Source organism: Mesocricetus auratus, unplaced genomic scaffold (genome assembly GCF_017639785.1).
Source record: "Mesocricetus auratus isolate SY011 unplaced genomic scaffold, BCM_Maur_2.0 Super-Scaffold_4256, whole genome shotgun sequence".
Taxonomy (NCBI): Eukaryota; Metazoa; Chordata; class Mammalia; order Rodentia; family Cricetidae; genus Mesocricetus; species Mesocricetus auratus.
Window position 1 is genome coordinate 62,303,016 of NW_024429182.1, and position 20,000 is coordinate 62,323,015.

The 20,000-nt window shown below is 46.1% G+C and overlaps 1 protein-coding gene across 14 annotated transcripts in view; it reads left to right on the top strand.

The window, feature by feature from the left end:
• Ebf3 (EBF transcription factor 3) overlaps positions 1-20,000 on the top strand; it is a 118,126-nt gene that overhangs the window by 86,466 nt on the left and 11,660 nt on the right. For all 14 annotated transcript variants that reach the window (XM_040752466.1, XM_040752482.1, XM_040752416.1 and 11 more), the window contains exons 9-11: positions 52-182; positions 671-797; positions 19,082-19,170. In XM_040752466.1, the coding sequence (XP_040608400.1) occupies positions 52-182; positions 671-797; positions 19,082-19,170 (347 nt within the window). The remainder of the gene's footprint in view (positions 1-51; positions 183-670; positions 798-19,081; positions 19,171-20,000) is intronic.

The window sequence follows — 20,000 nt, forward strand, 5'->3', positions numbered from 1 at the left end:
TTGATGTCAGGTCATCGTCTAAGGTTTCTGTCCTCTGTCTTGTGTGAGCAGCCACTCCGTGCATCAAGGCCATCAGCCCCAGTGAAGGCTGGACCACGGGGGGCGCCACTGTGATCATAATCGGGGACAACTTCTTTGACGGTCTACAAGTTGTGTTCGGAACTATGTTGGTGTGGAGTGAGGTAAGCCTGCAAAAGTCATCTTCCTTGAGCAGTTGCCTCCGCTGTGGATGGTTTTGGCAAGTTGTCTCTGATGTAGGGACATGGGGCACCTACTGCAAAGGTCCCTTTTTCTATTTGCCTGTGGTGGGCTGTCCTGTGGGGGGATCTGCCCCTCCTCCCACAGCCCTTGGGTTTAAAACCTGCCATAGGAGGTCCCCTAGTACCCTGGAACAATTAGTTCTAGAATTACTAGAAGCAGGTTTAAGGAGACATATGGTGGCGATTTTCATATGAATGATGCCCTGTGGCCTTTCCTGCAAACTAAAACCCTGGAACATTTGCTGATCTTTTCCTTAAAGAGCCATAGGCCCAGAGTCTCTGGGTGACAGGAGGGAGCATTCCGAGACGATGGTCCAATTTGTGCTCATTTTGTAATTATATCCAACTGGCAAGTGTCTGCCTCTCAGGGCCTGCACCGCTGAGTGCTTGTTCATGTGTGGTTTCTGTAGCTGATAACCCCCCACGCCATCCGAGTGCAGACACCCCCGCGTCACATCCCTGGAGTTGTTGAAGTCACCCTCTCCTACAAGTCTAAGCAGTTCTGCAAAGGTGCTCCTGGGCGCTTTGTCTACACTGGTGAGTACGCAGCCTCTGTGGGACAGTGGTGGGTGCTCCTCCGCAGTGGGAACCTCATGGGGTGGGTGTTCAGGGACCCCATGGGAAGGTACAAGTGAGACATGGCATACTGTTGAGTTGTATCAGGTGCACATCTCCATCTGCATCCAAGATAGCTCTCGATGGCTGGACAGGCGCAACGGTGTGACCTTGGAATTTCCTTCCATCTGAAGGTCTTTGCCCGTTTCCAGCAGAGCAAAGTGTTGCACAGAGGGAAAATTATTGGTAACTGCAGCAGCCTCCAGTTTCTAGCTTCAGTGAGAGTGGCTGCCGTGTGCCTAGCTGCATGCAAAGCCTTGTGCCCACCAGCTTGTCAATCAGGCTCATCACTGCTTTTCAGTTGCTTGAGCGGTGACTGGGAAGCAGAAATCATATCCTGTCACATACCTAGGCTTCCGGTGGAAGCCAGGTCTCTTTACTGGAGCTTGGGATCTTAACCCCTGCAGGGCGCTGTTGCTTACAGGGGATCTGCATTCCAGAGAGTATGTATGTATAGAGTAAGTATATAGCCCAGGCCTGGTGGGGAGGATGGGTGGCTGTGTGACTAAGGTGTTTATATGCTGCTTTGCTCACACAAGTGCTTAATTGACATGATTTTCTTGAGATTACCATGGAGAAGTGCCACAAATAAACTTCACCTTAAGGAAGACATGTCTGCATTTTGGCTTTTACTCTCAGTCAGTTCCACAGGCTTTAACACAGGAGGAATGATTTGATGCAGGGCAACACCTGCTGAAGCCCAGGGAAGGTGCGAGAAGGGGTGGATGCTTGTTGATTATTTGCGGATGTGCAGTGATGGGGTGACTTCCTCATTGTAGGGCTTGGAGCTCCGGGCTTGACCACTCTTCTACCACCTGTAGGTGCCCTGGGGCTGAGCTGGGATCCCACTGGCTGCTGCCCTTTGTTCTGTCCAGCAGACAGGTTACATGGAGGGTTCTGAGGCCCTTGCTTCCACATTGAGGTTCCTGGAGATTGTGGAAGTGATGAGTTCTTTCCCTTTATAGGAAGTACTGAAGGAACAGAGTGGTAATATACAGACTCCCTGCCCCTCAGCAGGCTTACTGCCACCCCAGGCCGGGCTTGGGTCCTTACCCTAGAGGCATCAGCTCCTGATAACCAGCACCTATAAATGGTCCATGTGAGGCACCTTAGAACCGAAGGACACAGGGGAGTGGACATAGCAACAAGTTGCACCTCTGGATATTCTTGGCTTCCTGTAAAGTCTAGAGGTCAAGAGCAGTTCCTCTAGATTTTGAAGCCCCCAGTGCATTAAAAAAATAAAAATGTGTCAAAACAAAATGATAAAAATTAGGACATCTTTTAAAAACTGTGCAGGTAGTCTTCCAAATTGCATTACTTCTGCTTATTTCTGACTTTTTTGGTGGTGGAAAGATGTGCCCACCTCATAGTCACCAGTATGTATCTTTTTTTTCTTTTGTTGCTTTCAGTAAACATGCAGTTCTACACTGTATTATCAAATGGGCTTCACAATGGATAGTTTTTGTAAGTGCTCTGCACATAGTGAAAGTAAGCTGTGCTCAGTGAGGAAGTTCAGTCCATTAAATGTCTTGAATTCGCACTCAGCTTAAGACATTTTCAACGTACAATATTACATATTAACCCATAGTCAATTCAGGAACATCAGCATACTCCTTCCAATAAGTGCCGTTGCTGCTCAACGAAGGACACCCACACTAGATGCCCAATTCCAGGGAAGGTGAGAAGTTGGAATCCTGTCTTGGGCCTGGTTGGGCATCCCCAGTACTTTTGACTTGGGGTCATGTGTAGGAATGAGCTACAGCCTCCCCTCCCTACCCCCCACATTCAATATACCTCCTCAAGGCAACTGTTGGTGTGGGTATCACATGTGTGGGTCTCTATCCAGGAACTTCAGGCTATAGAGGCAAAAGGCCCTATGCAAAGACCTAGAATAGTTGGCTAGACAGCTCAATGCCCCAGGGTGCTGACTGTGGGACCATGTGAACTTGAACTCCTCCGAGTTCAATTTTCTCTCCTCTCTTCCTCATTGGGTTTTGGCAAGGATCAAGAACAAGTTAAAGTGTCTGACATACAGAGGGCACTTAGTAAATAGTACTGGCTGTGGAGAGCGACTGGCATTTTGGACTTTGGCGAGGGTCCATGGGCCCCTGCTCATGTCACCAGTTCCTTGGGTTCAGAGATGATGCATACTTGCTCTTATACTGACACCAAGCTGTGATAGACATGTCAGGGCTGGGTGTACAGAGCGAGATTCTCTGCTGCTCATGTGGCCTGGCTCGGCGGGTGGCACCAAAGTGAGCCTGTGTCCACAGTGGGCAAGCCTGGCCTACTCCTCCCATGCATGCCTTCCTTGTTGTCAAGTTTGATTGTTATGAGGTCCTGTTGAGTTATTTTGGGACTGTGCTAGGCAAGTCCTTCCCCGAGCCTTTGTATCCTTGGGATTTTTGTTTGAGTGTTGAAGACAGCTGCTTTTAGAAGTGGGGGCCTTTCTTTACAAGCACTTTGATGGCAAGAGAGGTCCGGGTCCTGCTTTCCCTCCTTTGCCTGCAGATAGGCCCTGGTTTGAACACTTGTGAACAAATGCAGGTGTACAGGGTAGGAGGAGCTGCTTGTCATTGGCTAGCAAGGGTCATATAGTAGCAGCCCCAGTTACTGGCTCTCCTGATAGGTGGGAAGGGCACTCTCTCTGAAGCTCCTTGCTTTCTGGCCAGGTGGAATGCCCCTCTTGACCAGTGTCCATTCTCTTCCAAAGGAAAGTAGTGGCTCTGGAGCTTGTTAGAGTCACACGAGCCTTTCTTGAGACTCACTTGAGACCTGAGAAAGTAGGTCTTGAGACTACTTTCAAGTTGATTGGACTTGTTAGCCCCCAAGACTCAGGTCCTGCCTCCCTGGGGTTGGGGGTTTCCTGCTTCCCCATGTGTGGGCATTTGATATGAGGCTATGCCAGCTCAACCATTGTGTGTGTGTGTCTGAGATAATTACCGGGAATATACATTTCACATGCATGTAAGGGATACAGGACTCTATATTCTCAGGGAACTGAGGAAAGGTGGGGTCATAACCTGTCTGGCCTGGAAGCTTCTGTCTGATTTGCATTGCCTTGAAATTGATGGGGACAATGAGGTAATCACAGGGACTCACTCTCCCCAATGAAAACTGAGCCAGCCCCTCTGGATGTCACAACATGGGCGCCGTCCCCTGGGCATCTGGTTCCCATCAGTGTGCCCAGGCCCCGGAGGCTGCTGGGACACCTTCACATTTAACCTTCCCGGCATGAGGCCAGCTGTGGGGCTGCAGGGCCACTGGATAATGAACCTGGGCTTGGAGGAGGGGCGGCTACCAGCCTGCCAGAGCCTGGGAGGGACTTGGCAGAGGTCTAAATGAGCTGTTTACAGTGACCTGAGAAACACCAGATTTTTCAAAACCAGACCCTATTAGTCAACCCAGAGTGGTCGTGCTCAGCCTCTGCCCCCGGAAGGGGAAGGCTGGCCAGGCCCCATCCATCCAGCCCCTTGGCTGCTGTTCACAGTCCCTCTCAAGTCACAATTACCTTGGGAGGCTGTGGCGGTTCAGTTGATTAGCACGGTGAATTAAAAGAATGAGCCACAAATGACATGTCCAGCTCTTCCATAGGAGTTCTCTGTATTCCCAGCGAGCCTCACCCCTGCTGTAAGAAGGTCAGAAATTAGAGAGAGAGAACAATTTTCAAGCGGCTAGCACTTAGGAGCAGAATTAACAATCACTGTGTATGTAATTGCCAGTTAATAGTAAATTGCCTTTAGACTGTAAAATGCAATATAAACTGGTGGGCACCTAAAATTAAATTAATGAGATATTTGCCGCATTTAAAAGCGAATAGTTCAAATTAATAACCAAGTGCAATGCTTGTTTTAATATTTGTCTAATAGCATACCATTGACTTGTTTAATAATAATTAAAGCAGTCCTGGAATCGCCTACCTGAGGAACTCACCATACAGGAAAATCAAATAGTTTTGCTTTCATAATTTTACAGATGTAAGCACACCAAATTGTTAAGAGTAATAAAAGAAATTATTTTTTAATTAGAATAGAAACGTTATGGCATTACCTGATTAAGTAGGCTTGGAATTTGTATGCTTCTAATTGAGATTATGTTCTCATGAAAACTTTTGCAGACCTGTTTTCAAGTGTGAAGTGTATGGTGTGTGTGTGTGTGTGTGTGTGTGTGTGTGTGTGTGTGTGTGTGTGTGTGTTTCCTTAAAACAGACATTTGGCAGAAGGTTTCCTGATTAACAAAAGAGTGGAGGCTGCTGGTGTGGCTTGGGTGTAAACCTAGTTCACAAGACTCCAGGAATGGGACTTGGGGGCTTTTTTCTACTGACCTCTTGCCCTGAAGTTTGATTGACCCACCCTCATTTTAGAGAGTTCTTTTTTGCTCAATTAAAGAAATTATCACAAATTACTGGGAGTCAACATGTCGCCAGTAACAGACTGAGCCCAGTCACTCAACAAGATGTTGGCAGGCGGCGCAGACACATCTAAAGTGGACGCACGGTAGATACCTGGAAGGGCCCCAGGTCTGTGATGCATTCATTGGATGGGAACATTTTCATCAAGACGTGTGCATTTGCTGTTAGGCTTTGGAGACCATGCCTCAGCTAGTAGTTGTGAGCAGTTTGTTTGTGTTCTTTCTCATGTTGTTTCTACGTTTGTCTTTTCATAAAGAGGTCAGGTTGTAACTTAAAATGGGCTCCGTATTGAGGGGTGTCAGTTCTATCCTGCGCCTGTCTGGAGATGGTTTCCAGCTAGGTCTCCTGACTGGCTTCCACCTTCCATGACATTCCCCCTTACCTGGGAAAGCCCTTGTGTTTCTGACACATGGAAAGGTTGCTTGTGAATATTTAGGCATGGTTCTGTCTACACTGTGGAATCCAAACACCCTTCACCACAGCTAGCTAGCTCCAGTTTTCTCTCTCCCAGGCCTGTGGTCCTACCAACAAATCACTTCTATCTGTACAATAAATGATTTTAAATTGCCATCTACAAATTTAAGTCGTTTGCACTCTGCTAAACTGAATGTTAAACACAAACTACACAATTGTTTCAGCCCTAAGCTCTGAGCCACCAATGTGCCCAATCCAGGAACACGTTCTGTCCTGCTGGCTCCTAGAATGTGGGGCTCTTGACCCAAAGTCCTCAGTGATTCCATCCTCCCCTGCCAAGGAAGCCAATGGCACACACACTTCCTGTCTTCAATGGGTGTGCTGTGATTATACCTGTCACCCATGGTTCACAGTCTCCTGTTCTCAGGTGTTTTAGGAAGTCTATGTTCTCTTCACAGCTTATCATCCCCTGGTAATGGATACCCTTTGATACTATGGTTCTTATGTCAATTTACTAATCTTGAAGGATAGCATGGGGCTGTGCTGTCAATTTGAAACTTTATCCAGCTATTCCATGACTCAAACGACTCTATCTTCCTCATCCTACTCCTGCTTTTTGTCACATGTTAAGCATGGAAGGCAAAGGGTAGTAGCTTTCGTTTTTGTTTTTTTGTTTTTCACAAGGACTACCAGTAAGCATCCCAGGGAGTGGGGACTGAAGGCTGTGGCTGAGTCCCCTAGGTAGAGCCTCAGGCTAGGAGGTAGCATTCACCTGGGGACCTCACTTGGGTGGCACACAGCACCACCGGAGCCACAATCGGGGAAGCTGCTGCATGCCAACTGGGTTCTGGGGGTACGGCTGGAGAACATATCCCTTTAAAGAGGGTTGTGTGAAGGCTCCCTGTCCCTGCGGTCTCCTCTTTCCTGTCTCGAAGGAGGGCAGGAGAATGAGGCACAGCACAAGTAGACAATTTGTCCTAATCAGTGACACCCATTTACCAGAATTGCTTAAAATGAACTATACCTCATACAGAAATCGCACATTTAGAGAGTTCCATTCATCATGTGAAAATTGAGGGCCAGTAAACTTTTCTGCCCCTCCAGTGGGATCATAGGCATGCATCAAAATGTTAAAAATGATTGGTGAGACGGAGCTGTCACCCATTTATCAAGGAAAAGAACATTATTTGCTAATTTCCCAACCAGGCTGGTGACAGGGTGCTTCGTCTTTAGACCCTCGGTGACCAGCGTGGCCTTTTTGTTATTAGTACAAGTCAAGTGCTTTTGGGCTGTTGCTAAGAAGACACATTTGTCTGTCATCACAGGGGCTTTGGTTGCTTTCCAACTGGCTGTGACCAGGTCTGCTCCATGTGCCCGATTGACTGTGTATGTTGGGGCTGCGTGAACCCAAGAGGGGAGACCGGACTGATAAATCACAAAGTTTCCATACCAAGGTGAAGGTATTGACTTCACAGCCCACCTGACAAGATGTGGCTTCGAGGAGACAGCCATTCGTCTTACCCAAAGGACAAAAGGGTCATTGGTTTCACTTAGGGTAGGCAAGATGTGAATGGTAGAGACAGGCCCGACTCTCTTTGACATAGGCAGGGTCCTTGTTTCTTACCCTACCTCCCTGGAAGTGCTGGAAGGGGAGTTTTACTTCCAGTTCTGACTGGGAATGATCCACATCTGAAAACACCCTTGGAAAGACACTGGGAGTAGTGGGGTGTGTGGGGACAAACGTGAACTAATGGCCATTTAAAAGCACAACACGATGAAGGTGGCCAAGTGAAGAACAGGCAGAGGGTAAAATGGTAGGTCACTCTAGTGACACCGAAGCAGCAGCAGAGTGAACATGTTGGCGGAGAACCTTAAAAGGAAGTGATGGCTTTGACACTGCCCATTGGTCCTCTGATGGGGACAAGGAGCATAGCCACTCCTCACTTCTTTGACTCATAGCCTAGAGACTGAGCTGCCTCCCACATAGTCCATTCTCACATGCATGGTGTGGGGCATGAGGAGAATATTGTGGGAGTGTGTTTTACTCTGGAATTTTCAGTGCAGGCTGGCTCTTGGGACTGAGGTCCTTGTGTGTCTCCACAAAAAGCTTATATTTCTAGAAGCTTTTCAGTCCCGTCTATACCCAGTGGAGTGGACCAAGACTTGGGATGCAAAAACAGCATGGAAAAATATACATTCAAAGAACTGTTGCTTGACTACTGGGCTTTTAAAATTTGTTGTAGAGAATTACCAGGATCCAACTTTCTTCCTGTTGGGTGATTTTTAACTCAACAACAAAATGGAAGTCTGTGGTGTGGATTGTTGACCCTGGATAACTACAAAGTTTCTTGGTGCTCCGATGAGCAGATGGGATAGTTTGGGTTTACAGGCATGGCTGATGGAATAGTGCATATCTGTTGAAGGTGCAGTAGGGACCCTGTGACAATTTACAACACAAACTCCATGAGGACCAGGAGCCACCACAGATCTTAGTAAATGTTAGGTCCAAGAGGACAGGTTTTTTTTTTTGTTATTGTTTGCTTGTTTTGTTTTGTTGTTATTGTTTGCTTGTTTTGTTTTGTTTTTGTTGTAAAGCCACAGCATTATCCTGGGGCCCATTTTCTTTCTCTCTAGTCCACACTCTTTCCTGAAACATCACTTCTTATTATTCCACATACGAAAGCCCTATTACTAGGCAAGGGAGCCCTAAGATCTCTGAGCCTTCGTAGGCCCAGATCTGCCTTTCTAGGCATCCTGTGGCCACAGAGAAGTTGAAAGTTTGGAAGGCTATGAGGTTAGATTTGGAGGTTCTTCTAGAGTTCCGTTCTATCTTTTCATCCCCTCCCCTTTATCTCTGACTGGCATCTCTCTCCTTTGGCCACCATGGGGTGGGGAAGTGCTATGGCCTTTGTTCCTTGGTCCTGGCCAACATCTTGGCTCCATGTCAGTGTAGACACCCTGATGTGTGAGTAATAGCCATTCATCACTTACCCCTCAGTGTTTTTCCTTTGATGGCAGTCCTCCAAACACAAAAGTCCTTTACAGAAGCTTAAGCCTGTTAGCACTCAGGGGCACACACATCAAGGGTCCAGGTTCCTGTAGTGTGTTCATGGCTGTGGCAGGTGGCTGCTGTGTGTGCTCTTGTCATCCAGCTGTGGTATATCCTAAGCCAAAGACTGAAGAGTTTCCTCATGGGCTTCCTGTGGGTGGAAACAGCAGTCATTCCCCAAATGAACTTAGCTTGCTATTTGTTAGTTAGAGAACAGCCTGTAGTCAGCAGAGGCCACAGCCTCACGGGGCTTCTAGCCTTTTGGAAACCCTGTGCCCACCATGCTAACACAGCCTTGAACAGGGATCCAGGTTCTGTTTAGTCTTTGTCATGGCATCGTTAGAGAAACTGGGTCCTGCAGCCACCCATGGGCGATGCACCTTCTCCCTCTCTGCTCCTCAAAGAGGAGCTTGGGAAAGCCAGATGATTGAGATGGTCACCAAGGGGAGGGTGGTGTCTCAGTTTAAACACAGCGTGGTGGTGAAGCGTAGGTCTCTGAGATTTGGGATTTGACTTCTGGGGTCAGTGTTTATCTCATGCATATCTAGGCTGGAGCCTCAGTAGGGCATGGTGGGTGATTCTTGGGAAGGAAAATCAGTAATTCTTTAGGTGCTCAAGGATGGGGGTGTCTAAGTGAAGGGGAAACACATCTTGACTGCTCAGCAGTGAGTTCTTGCCAAGGGCAGTGACTTTTATCTTCATCCTAGAAGCCTACCTGGGATCTACATGGCCATTGACAGACATCCATTGTGAACATTGCTACCACCCCATTGACTAAGTCCTGTGGGAAAGAAACACGTGTAGAGAGCAGTTAATAAAAACAGCCTTAGTGCAGACAGTGCTCTCAAATCCTGTGTGTAGGGGACAGACATGATTCCCTGAGAACTTGCAAGTGGCAGAGCTGTGGCATTTTCTCTGGAAATGGCCCTGGAGGTTGCTCCATAGGTGCTCAGCTAGTCTATGGAGGATTTCTAAGAAGAGTGTGACCCTCTCTTGGGTGGTCAGGGAGAAAGTGGAGACATGAGAAGCTATGAAGAGGGTGGGTGAGGACCTACCTCCTCAGGTTGCAAGACAACTTGTGATCTCTAAGATGTATGAAAGGAGAGCTTGACTGATTCTCCCCACACACTCCTTTCCTCTCCTCCCTCCCTCCCCCTTCCTTCCCCTCCCCTCTCTCCCTTCTTTCCTCTCTCCCTCCTTGTCTCCCTCCCTCCCTTCCTCTTTCCTTCCCCCTTCTGATTCTTGGACAATTTCATCTTGTATATTAGATCCTTTCGGTCATTTTCATACTCTATTTTCTTTTTTCCATTACCCCCTCCAAGTGAAAACCATTTTCCTCCCAACTAGACCCCCTCCTGTTTTCATGGCTTTTTAAAAATCTTACTATGTAGCCCAGATTGGCTTTGCATGCTGATCCTCCTGCCTCTGCCTCCTGCGAGTTGAGATCACAGACAGCCAACACCACATCTGGTCATCAGGGATGAAACATGTAGAGTGCAGCATGCTATGCACAAGGTCTGTGTTTTTGAGGACTCCAGCCCATATGTTTGTTAATCCTGGCTATGTCTTTAAAGGCTTTGCCTCCAAGTAGGTCTTTCGTTCTGTGTTGAGCCTTAAAGACCCAGAATTAAGACTGCCACTGGAAGACTAGAAGGTAGGCCATGTTGGGGGTGCCCTAGCCCAAAGCTGGGTTCTCCCTTCCTCAGACAGCATGGGTCTCTGCTCTCTCTCTCTCTCTCTCTCTCTCTCTCTCTCTCTCTCTCTCTCTCTCTCTCTCTCTCTCTCTCTGTCTGTCTCTGTCTCTGTCTCTGTCTCTGTCTCTCTCTCTCTCTCTCTCTCTCTCTCTCTCTTTCTGCACCTGGATAGCACGCCAGGTCACATGAAGAAGGACATTTTCCTTAGCACAGGTGGACCCAGATTATAGCCTTTTCTACCATTCCCCACCTGCAGATAGCGTGTAAGCTAATGAATTCTTTTAGGACATTTATAACATGAGATGTTTTGTTTTTCTCTCCTTCTCATCACCACCTCCTGTTCCTCCTCTCTTCCCACCTCCTCAGAGTCTCCCTTCTGCTTAAAAAAATCTAAATTTTTCCTGTGAGGAAAAATATTCACCGTTCATCTGGGTCTGGCTTATTTTACTTAACATGGTGATCTCCTCTTCCTTCCATTTTCCTGCAAATCTATTTTTTTAGTGTGTAAGACTCCATAGTGTGTATATGCTTCTTCCTTACCTCTACTGCTGGCGGACATCAGGGCTGGTTCTATATCTTGGCTAACATGAATAGTGTCATAGGCAGCACAGGGATGCCAATACTGAAGACCTTACATCTGCTTTGATGGTTCTTTGGGTGGAGTTTACCTACCAAGACCGTCAGTAGACGCCTAGAACCTAAAAGCAAAAGGTTCTTTATATGCACAGTGTTGTACAACCCTTAGTCAAACTCAATGATTTTATCCTGCATGTACTATCACTCTGTTCCACACTCGATTTTTGTTCCATCCCTGGATTTCGCAGCTACTGGTCTAATATCCACCCCTGTAGATTTGCCTATTCTGATTGTTTGTCAAAAGCAGATCATACAATATATATGGCCTTTGGGTCTGACTTTCACTTACCATATGATGTTCTCAGCTTCCACTGTGGCTATGTCAGGATGACACATTTCTTTACATGCCTGAGTAGTATTCCATTGCATAGATGTACCACATCTACTTATATGTTTACAGGTTGATGGACATGTAGATATTATGGAAAAGGCTACAAGGATATGACAAATGGCATGTTCATTTTGTGCCTCAAATTTAGAGGTACTTGATAGCTTTATCATGTAGATTGGTGTCATCCAGAAGCCTGGTCACCATACCTTAGCACTTTTAAGCACCTACTATATGCACTGCTCTGAACAAGGCAGTCATGTGGTGTAGGGTCCTTACCCTTTTTAAGAAGTAGGGGTTTTCAGAAGGCCACAGGGTCAGGGCCACTCACCCCCCCAGGAGGGACCTTTGTTTTAAACCATGTTCTGAGCACCTGCAGCCTGGGAGAGCTGACTCCCCTGAGCTTTGTCTGCAGCTTCCCACTGCGTGGAGATTTTTCTGCTGGTTTTAAGTGTGTAAATCCATGGATACTAGCTCTCCACAGAGTGTGTTTTCTGCCTGGCTTTTAGGATCTCCCTCCTCCCACCATGTAATCTTTGAGAGGATGAAGACACATGGGAACTTGTGGTGGTTGCATCATGTTGAGAGTGGTTTTCACTCATTGGTGCCCCTTTTGGATATACTTCTCTACCTAGAGAGCTGGGTAAAATGCCAGCACAGCCTTGGGGAGTAGGGTGGTACACCAGGCATGGGCAGATATTAGATCTTTATCTAGTGTGTATCTCTGCTGGACCACTCAGAGATGAACAGTTGTGGTGACGAGAGCTCGGGCTCCAGGGCCTGGGTTTTCTTTAGCTGGAGTGTTGGGCTTGGTTGGTGTAGTTCCCCCATGCCTATGCAAGCCACAATCCAATGCATTCTTTGAGGTATGTAAACAAAAGTGTTTGAATGCAGTCCAATAGTTGTCAGCAAGGGTATTATTTTGGTAACAAGGAAGATGGGCTGCCCCCTTTTCTGTATTTGGTGTCACATCACAATGCTGCCATCCTCTGCCAGGCAGTGGTGAATGGAAGCGGGTCCCTGTGCAGGAGGCCCTGTTGGGCTGCCTGTATGAATACCAGAACAGTACTCACTGTGTGAGCAGGGAGGCTCCAGATTCCAATTAGAATTAGAAGTCAACTGTGGTGCTTTTCTCATTCCAAGAGACATGCTGATGGAACATGATAGGCCTGTAGGAACAGACGGGAAACTGAGGCCGACCCTAGGTGGACCTGACATTGGGAATGTACCCCTACGATTGCCCAGAGCAGACACCAGACAAGCCTAAGCCACTCAAGAGAGACATCAAATTTGGGATTGGCCTCCAGGCACAGAAGGGTAACCTTAGGTCTTTCCTGTTTGTCCCTTAGCCAGGCTAGCACCCCAGTGAGTGATGCAGGAACCGCGTGGCCTTTGTGTTTCCCATGCACACCACAATGCCTGGCTCACCCTGCCGAGTTCTGTGATTGAAATTCATTGCCAAATTTATTGAGAAATTAATGAGAAAAGCTGCGAAGTATTGACTTTGAGAGGAAAACACAACTCATCTTGAATGAGGAGGAAAATGCAGCAATAATTTAGCCACTATTGATTTGGCCCTGTCCATGTATTGATCTTCATTTTACAATATTAATTTGCACCTGCAATCGGCTGCAAAGGGAACCGATTTCATTTTGTGGCCACGTTAGTGTGCAAAGCATTAGGTGCTCTTAAGCAGGGAGAGCCATACGTTGGGTTGGGAAGTCAGGTTTTCCCCCATTCCTGCTTGTAACTGAAATAGACTAAAAATTAAAATTTTTGTTCAACAAAATATGAAAGCAAAAGCTCATGTAAACAGTGGCCCTCCTCCCTGCTGCCTGGCTGCTCCTCATCCATACTAGGAGCCGTCAGCTGCATGCGACTCCAGCCACCCCTCATCATCATGCCCGGATCAGTTCAAAGTTCATGAAATTTCTATGAGCATTGATCTCGCCCCATTGATTTTTTTTTTGCAGCAGATCTTTGAAATTTTAATTTCCCAAGCATCTGAATTTCTTATAGATGAAATGCGCTTGCAGGAGACAGTTGATGATAAAGTGGAGAACTTAGCATCATTTTAAAGCCTAAAAAAGGGGGAGAGAAAAACCTAGGCATTTGGGGACTTTGTGTAGTGTTGAGGTGGAATGATGAAAGTGCTCTAGTCAGGAGGGTGGGACATCCAGTGGGGGGGGCAGCTAAGTATCAATTTTGACTTCCAAAGCTACACATTTTTTAATACAACTTCTTATACAGTCATTTTTGAAAGAAAAGCTATCTGGAGAAACAGCGGGGCAGAGAAGCATTCTTCACAGGGCGATCATTTGCTCACAGCAGTCTTTATCACCTGGTCAAGCTCACCTAGTTACTTATCAGTGGGACATTTAATAACCTCAAGGTGATATAATTGCTATTGGCATTTTTCCCCCTTGGATTCGGCTGGTTAATGTGTAAACTACTTGTCAGCAAATAGCACTTTGTCACTAAAATCACCAACACCCTCTAGAGGAATGTCTTTGTATTGAGCAATTTAATTTTACTTTATTTAATTTTTACACATTACAACCTGTGTTCATTCAGGCACACTGACGGCTTGTAGTCTGTTGGGGCAGGGTCTGGGTATCCCTGTTAGTAAAATATACTATATCTTATTTAACAAACCCATTGCTTTAATTGAAGCGCGTTCTTGTCCCTCGGAAAAGGAACTACAGATGTTCTTATTATGTAGTTATGTTGCTAATGTGAAAAACGGCCTCATTATGAGGATCTGTTTGTAGCAAGAAAATTACTGCATTATGACAAATGCATGATTGGGAAGTTACAGGAAGCCGATCATTATTGAAATGAAACTGGAGCTCACTTAATAGCTGCAGCCAGCAGCTGGAATGGAGCAAATGAATGTCTTCCTGTTGTTATTGTTGGAGTCAGGGTTTTTGGGCAGGAGACTCTGCTGCACCAAAACCTGCATGCTGTCTTGGGCTTCTAGGGTGGAAAGGCAGTGTTAAAAGCAGCTGTTTCCTACCTGGGCGTCTCCCCCTCATGTGTTTAATGACACTGTTTTAAAGACACAACTGTGCTGGAGGAGCAATTACTCCAACAGTCCTTAAAGGCAGACCACTGCTTTCTGGATGGCAGCCTGATCCAGGTCTCCCTGGAATGGGGGAAAGTGGTCAGGAGGTTGTTGTCACAATTAAGCTTTGTCACTGTGGACCCTTCTTCATGCAAGGTCTCCCCCAGTTCTACCAGCAAGAAGTCCCCTGAACTGGGGGGGTGTCCATAGCAACAATTTATGCTCTTGACTGCTGCTCCTGAGCAGGGTTTCACGCCACTGGGAAGTAGGCACAACTGAGCCCTGAAAACATAGTAGCTGCTTAGTTATTTTGTGTGAATGAGTTGGGCTTCCAAAAATTCACGGGGCTTAGTTTCATCCCTAGGAATTGTTCTCTGCAGGAAACTATGCTAGCCCTAAACATCAATGTTTTTGATCTGCGAGGTTTCCTGTGTGTCATCCGTGGGTCAGGAATATATCCCCTTACTCACATAAGGGAATGAGGTTTACACACCAATGGATTAGCCTTCGAAGTCTGACGAAAGTCATTTACATTTTGGGATGTTGGAGAAGAGCACAGAACCCTGAGTGGTGATGGCTGACAAAGACAGTTCAGCCATCAAAATGTAAACTCCAATGACTGATGTCACAAGAAAGAAAAACCCAGCACTGCTGCCCATTGGTACGTTTCTAATTGCAGCAGGCCAGTTGGAGCTACTCTGGCCCCAGCTGCAGCTCAGAGCCTGATGCCATTTTCGGCTGCCACATTAGCTCTGGCAATCCCAACTTGAACCGACATCACAGACCGTTAAAATTTTATCAATTGCGCTATGATTAATCCCCCAGTACACGGGCATGACTTAAATATTTAGAACGCTTCTTCTGTTATGACTTCAATGCATGTAAAGTAACGAGATTAACTCCAGTACACTCAAATGTATTTAAATATGCGTCCTTCCCGAGCTGCAGGCTATCCGGCGTGCGGAATCGAGTCTATGTGACCATGTCAGGCTCTATTTGTAGGACCCACGCTGGAGACTGGCCTGCATATGATAGCCGGATATCTGGCCTTTCACAGGCTGCCTGATTGCTTGCCTCATTTGGCATGGAATGTGATTCCCGGCCATTCTAGCTTCTGATTCATTCAGGTTTTATTGCTGTGTAATTTTCTTATTCTAAAATAAAAGCTCTCCAACAAAAATTACTATGCATTAGGCCACAGTAGCCTACTCAAATGGATATTAATACAGTTTATCTCCAAAAGGACGAATAATGTATTTGAAACAGATAAAAGGCCCTCCACTAAATGAGGAATGTTAATATCTTATGGCACAGTTAATAAAGAGATATTTCACAGGGGAGATTTGTTTTATGACTTTTGATACAACAGCCTTGTAATCTGACATATCTTAACGATATAATTTCACACATACATTCATCTCCTACATGCAGCAGCCCATCTTAGCTAAATTTGAATTCAGGACAAATAATGGGTGCTAATTACTTCCGGAGGGGGGATTTATTAGAAAACCCATCCTCTCTTTTACAGGTTGACAGAAATCCATGCAGAAAGGTGCTAGCTTACAGATACATTTTTGATAAACGTTATTGTTTTTTCCCCTTCAGCAGAAAATAACATTTGTTTTTGTTGTGTTTAAGGCAGAGTTTAAATTAATTTAACCCACTGACACATGTTCAGAGACTAAGCATGCTGCTAAATAATTCCTTGGAATAAATTGCTTGGGAACCAAATGCATTAATTTATGGCTTTGCTGATGCTGACAGATGGGAGGGGTGGGCCGACAAATATTAACATAAAACAAATTTGCTTTATTCTTCTTCATATTTCTTCTTCATCCCCGACTTGAGCTCACCCAGGGCTCCTTCTCTAATTATCCACGAGGTCAGTAAGCAAAATTGGGAAGAAGCTGAGAGATCAATACAAATTATCCCTGAGCAAACCAGTGCTGACAGTTTGAATTGCAGCATATGTTTACCCAAAATCAGGCAATTTATCTTAATATCAGCAAAGTAATGCAGTGCAGGTGAAAGGTCAGGCAATCTCTCCCCCTCATAATTACCCAGTTCTAAAACAGGAAAGTGGTATTGATTGGCCTGGCTCGGGGCTCTGTGACTGGACGTGCCAGTGCCTTGCCCTGGCTCGGCTGGGCTCTAGGCTGTAAACTCGACACGCTGAGGGTTTATTAGATGTGTGGGGAGGTCTCGCGCTTTCTCCTCCAGTTGCAGAATTGGCTGGTGAGGATTGAACTAGCCTTCGCCATCCATGGGTAGTGAGGATGGGCTCTTTGAGGATCTGAGGGCTGCCTGCCAGGGCAGGTCTTCAATGAGTGCAGGCAATGCTGCAGGGGACCGAGAGGTGCACGGGGGTCCCCATCACCAGAGCAGAAACTCCTGGGACTATGAAGGCCCACTGATGCCCCTGTCACCAAAGAGGAGGCAGGTTCCAACAATTCTGCTACCTAAACACATTTGAGGTTCTAGAGCCAGACCCCTGTGGGAGGGACGTCTTTTGGTTGGAAGACCAGTACTAGACCTCTTGTTGTGTACTCATTAAGTCTGGTTCTGGCACACTTTTGCACCCTGCCTGTACTTTCCTGATGTGCTGTGCCTGCCTACTTTGGTGGTGTATGCACACTGCTAATGCCTGTTGGTTTGAATCGAGAGATGCAAGAGGCCCTCCTAGTTCTCCAGCTTTATGTGACACATTGGTTCATAGAAGAAGAATATCAGTTCACCTGAAACACTGGAGAATGTCTCTCCCAGAGTGAGTGTGTGCTTATCACAAGTCATAAAGCTTCTGAAAGCTTGCATTAAAGCGCCTATCACCTGTCAGGGGCATTTGCATGAAATCAATAATGGCTGCCCATCTATCTTTTCTGATCACCTTTCATCAGGCCGATTCATTAAGTCAAACAGTCATGGTGATTAGCTGGCAGAGAGGAGAAACCTGACATGTTAGGAATGCACACTGGACCAACCCCCCCCCCCCCCAACATCCCAATCAAGAAACAGAATACTTCATCTTACCCTTTTTGGACCGAGTCGTTTGCTGGGCCTGGAGCCCATCCTCCCTGATGCCCGAACCACATTTTTGCCTGACACCCTTACCCGTGCCGAGGCAGAGACATGACAAATTGTCCCCCCCAGTCAATGCTGACAGCTTCTGATGATTAATGGTCTGATTATGAAGTGGTTTTACACATATAGAATTTACATCACAGAGAGTTAGAAATTTTGCCATGTCACATACACCAAGGCATTTTGAAGGGTTTTACTATTTGCAAAGAAAAAAGAGGGCAAAATCCCAGCAAAAGCCATGTCATGTAAAATCAATACATCGGATCAATGCTTTATTAACAAGAAAATGTCTTACTTCACATTCCTGTGCGGACCTTTGTCTCCGGGATGTATGATGGAATGTCAAATCATATTGTGGTCCTCAACTTTCGGGCGTATTATTGAGTGTACGTGCAAGGCGTCCTGGGTTGCTTACAAGACACACCGACAGCTTAGCACTCAAGGATAATGGTGACCAATTATTGTGGAGAGCACTTTCCAAGGCAGCCCCAAGCTTCCTCTTAGGAAGCTATGGCCTTTTGTGTTCTCCCGCACTCCGCAGACCTGGGTGGCGTTAATCATCAAATTACTAATGAGTGATGGCCCAAATTGCGGGCGGAGTAATGAATAGATGGCGGCAGGTCTTATTAGTCTCCGAAAACCTCCTGATTTATGTTGCGCCATGCACCGCGGAGTTACTCCACAGAAAACGATATCTACATCAAGAAATAATGTACTCTAATAAGTATTTTCATCTTAACTCGTGTCCCCGGGCCTCCGGGCTCAGTTTTTGTTGGAGTCAGGCAGAGCCGTAATAAAGCCCGATGGCTCCTTATAAAGCTTGTTAAACACAGTGTGTGCAGTCGAATGGAGTCCCGGCTGTGATTCATGCACTGTACAGGGTGCATGTGCCTCTGATTTATGACCACGCACAGTTCATAGTCAAAATTACAATTTGAGGGATAAAAAGATTAATTACTATTTGTGGCCGGCAATTTCGTGGGGCTGGTGGATTGCAGCTGTGGAATGATAGCGCTCTATATCAGTTTGTAGTCAGCCATTCACAGATTATTAAAGCTTTGCAAGAGTAAGTGTTCCTCCTGCCTGGTCTGTGCTCAGGCAATATGCTAGACAAAAAAGGACCACAGGGATAAATCTGAGGCTAGCAATAGCCGGACATATGTCATAATTGCCAGTTTCCCATAAATCCCCGGCTGGTGAGGAACGCACCGTGTGATGCAGACGCCGCATCATGGCTCTGGTGATGGCTATATATGGCCCCAAGACCTGTCACTTCGGGACCGCACTGCCATTTTTACAATATACTGAGGCACCCTTTGACTTTCTTCCAGTCTAATTATAGATTAGAAATAATCGTTGCTTTTATGTGCAAAAGAAAAGGTGTGTGTGGAGGGGAATCTATTCCTTAAGGCAGAGCTAACAGCAGGGGTGTATGCCCGGGGGAGGCACACCTATGTGTGACCATTCAGTGAATGCACAATGGATGATGTAACAGTGACTGACTTGCTCTGTGTTTGTGTGTCCTGTTGCAGCCCTTAATGAGCCAACCATAGATTACGGCTTCCAGAGGTTGCAGAAAGTGATACCCAGACATCCAGGTGATCCCGAAAGGTTACCAAAGGTCAGTACAAGAGCACATGATGCCCCACACAGGACTGGTTCTGGTTTAGGGGTGGTGAGTAATCCAGGAGGAGGAATACCAGACACCCCAAAGGCCAACAGGTATAAGGAGCTTCCTGGCCCATGCCTGGCCACTTCAGGGGTTGGTGAGGAGCGAGAGATGGTACAAGAACTCTTGCTCTATGTTGCTTCTTTGGAGGGCCATCTCTTTAAAGGAAGGAAAAAATGGCTTTTCTGATAACCAATATTTTGGATTCTGCAAGGGGGACATAAACTTCCGCGTAATGAAATAGTTCAATTAAACATTTTCCACTCCAGTAGCCTGCGCTGATTTCCATCTAGGCAGCTCCAGTCTGATCTGTGATTACTTGACTCTTGTTTTCCTTTCATTTTCTAAAGCTCGATTCAGTTTAATCTTTTGTTTACAAAGCTTTTGTTATAAGTCCCTGACTTAGCGGGCTAACAAATGAAGTCCACATATTAATATCTAGGGGACTTTTCATTTAAATTCAACAAAGGCAAAAGCTGCCCCTGTTGTTTATGCACAACCCACATATCACAGAAATTCCATTTTGATGTATAACATTAAAGATAAGTCAAGCTTACAATTTCCCCTCTCCTTTGATATAATTTTGTCTCTGTCTTCAGAAGCCCTCTCTGATTTCCAAGGCAGAGTTGAAAATGCAAAACGAAAAAATGAAGTCATAATGTTATAACTGATTATTTTATAATCTATCCCTGTGTGTACCCAAGTCTTGACCACCTCTGAGTTTTATTAACACAATAAAACCTTTTAGACATTACCTTTTTAATGCTCAGCAGGAATGTAAG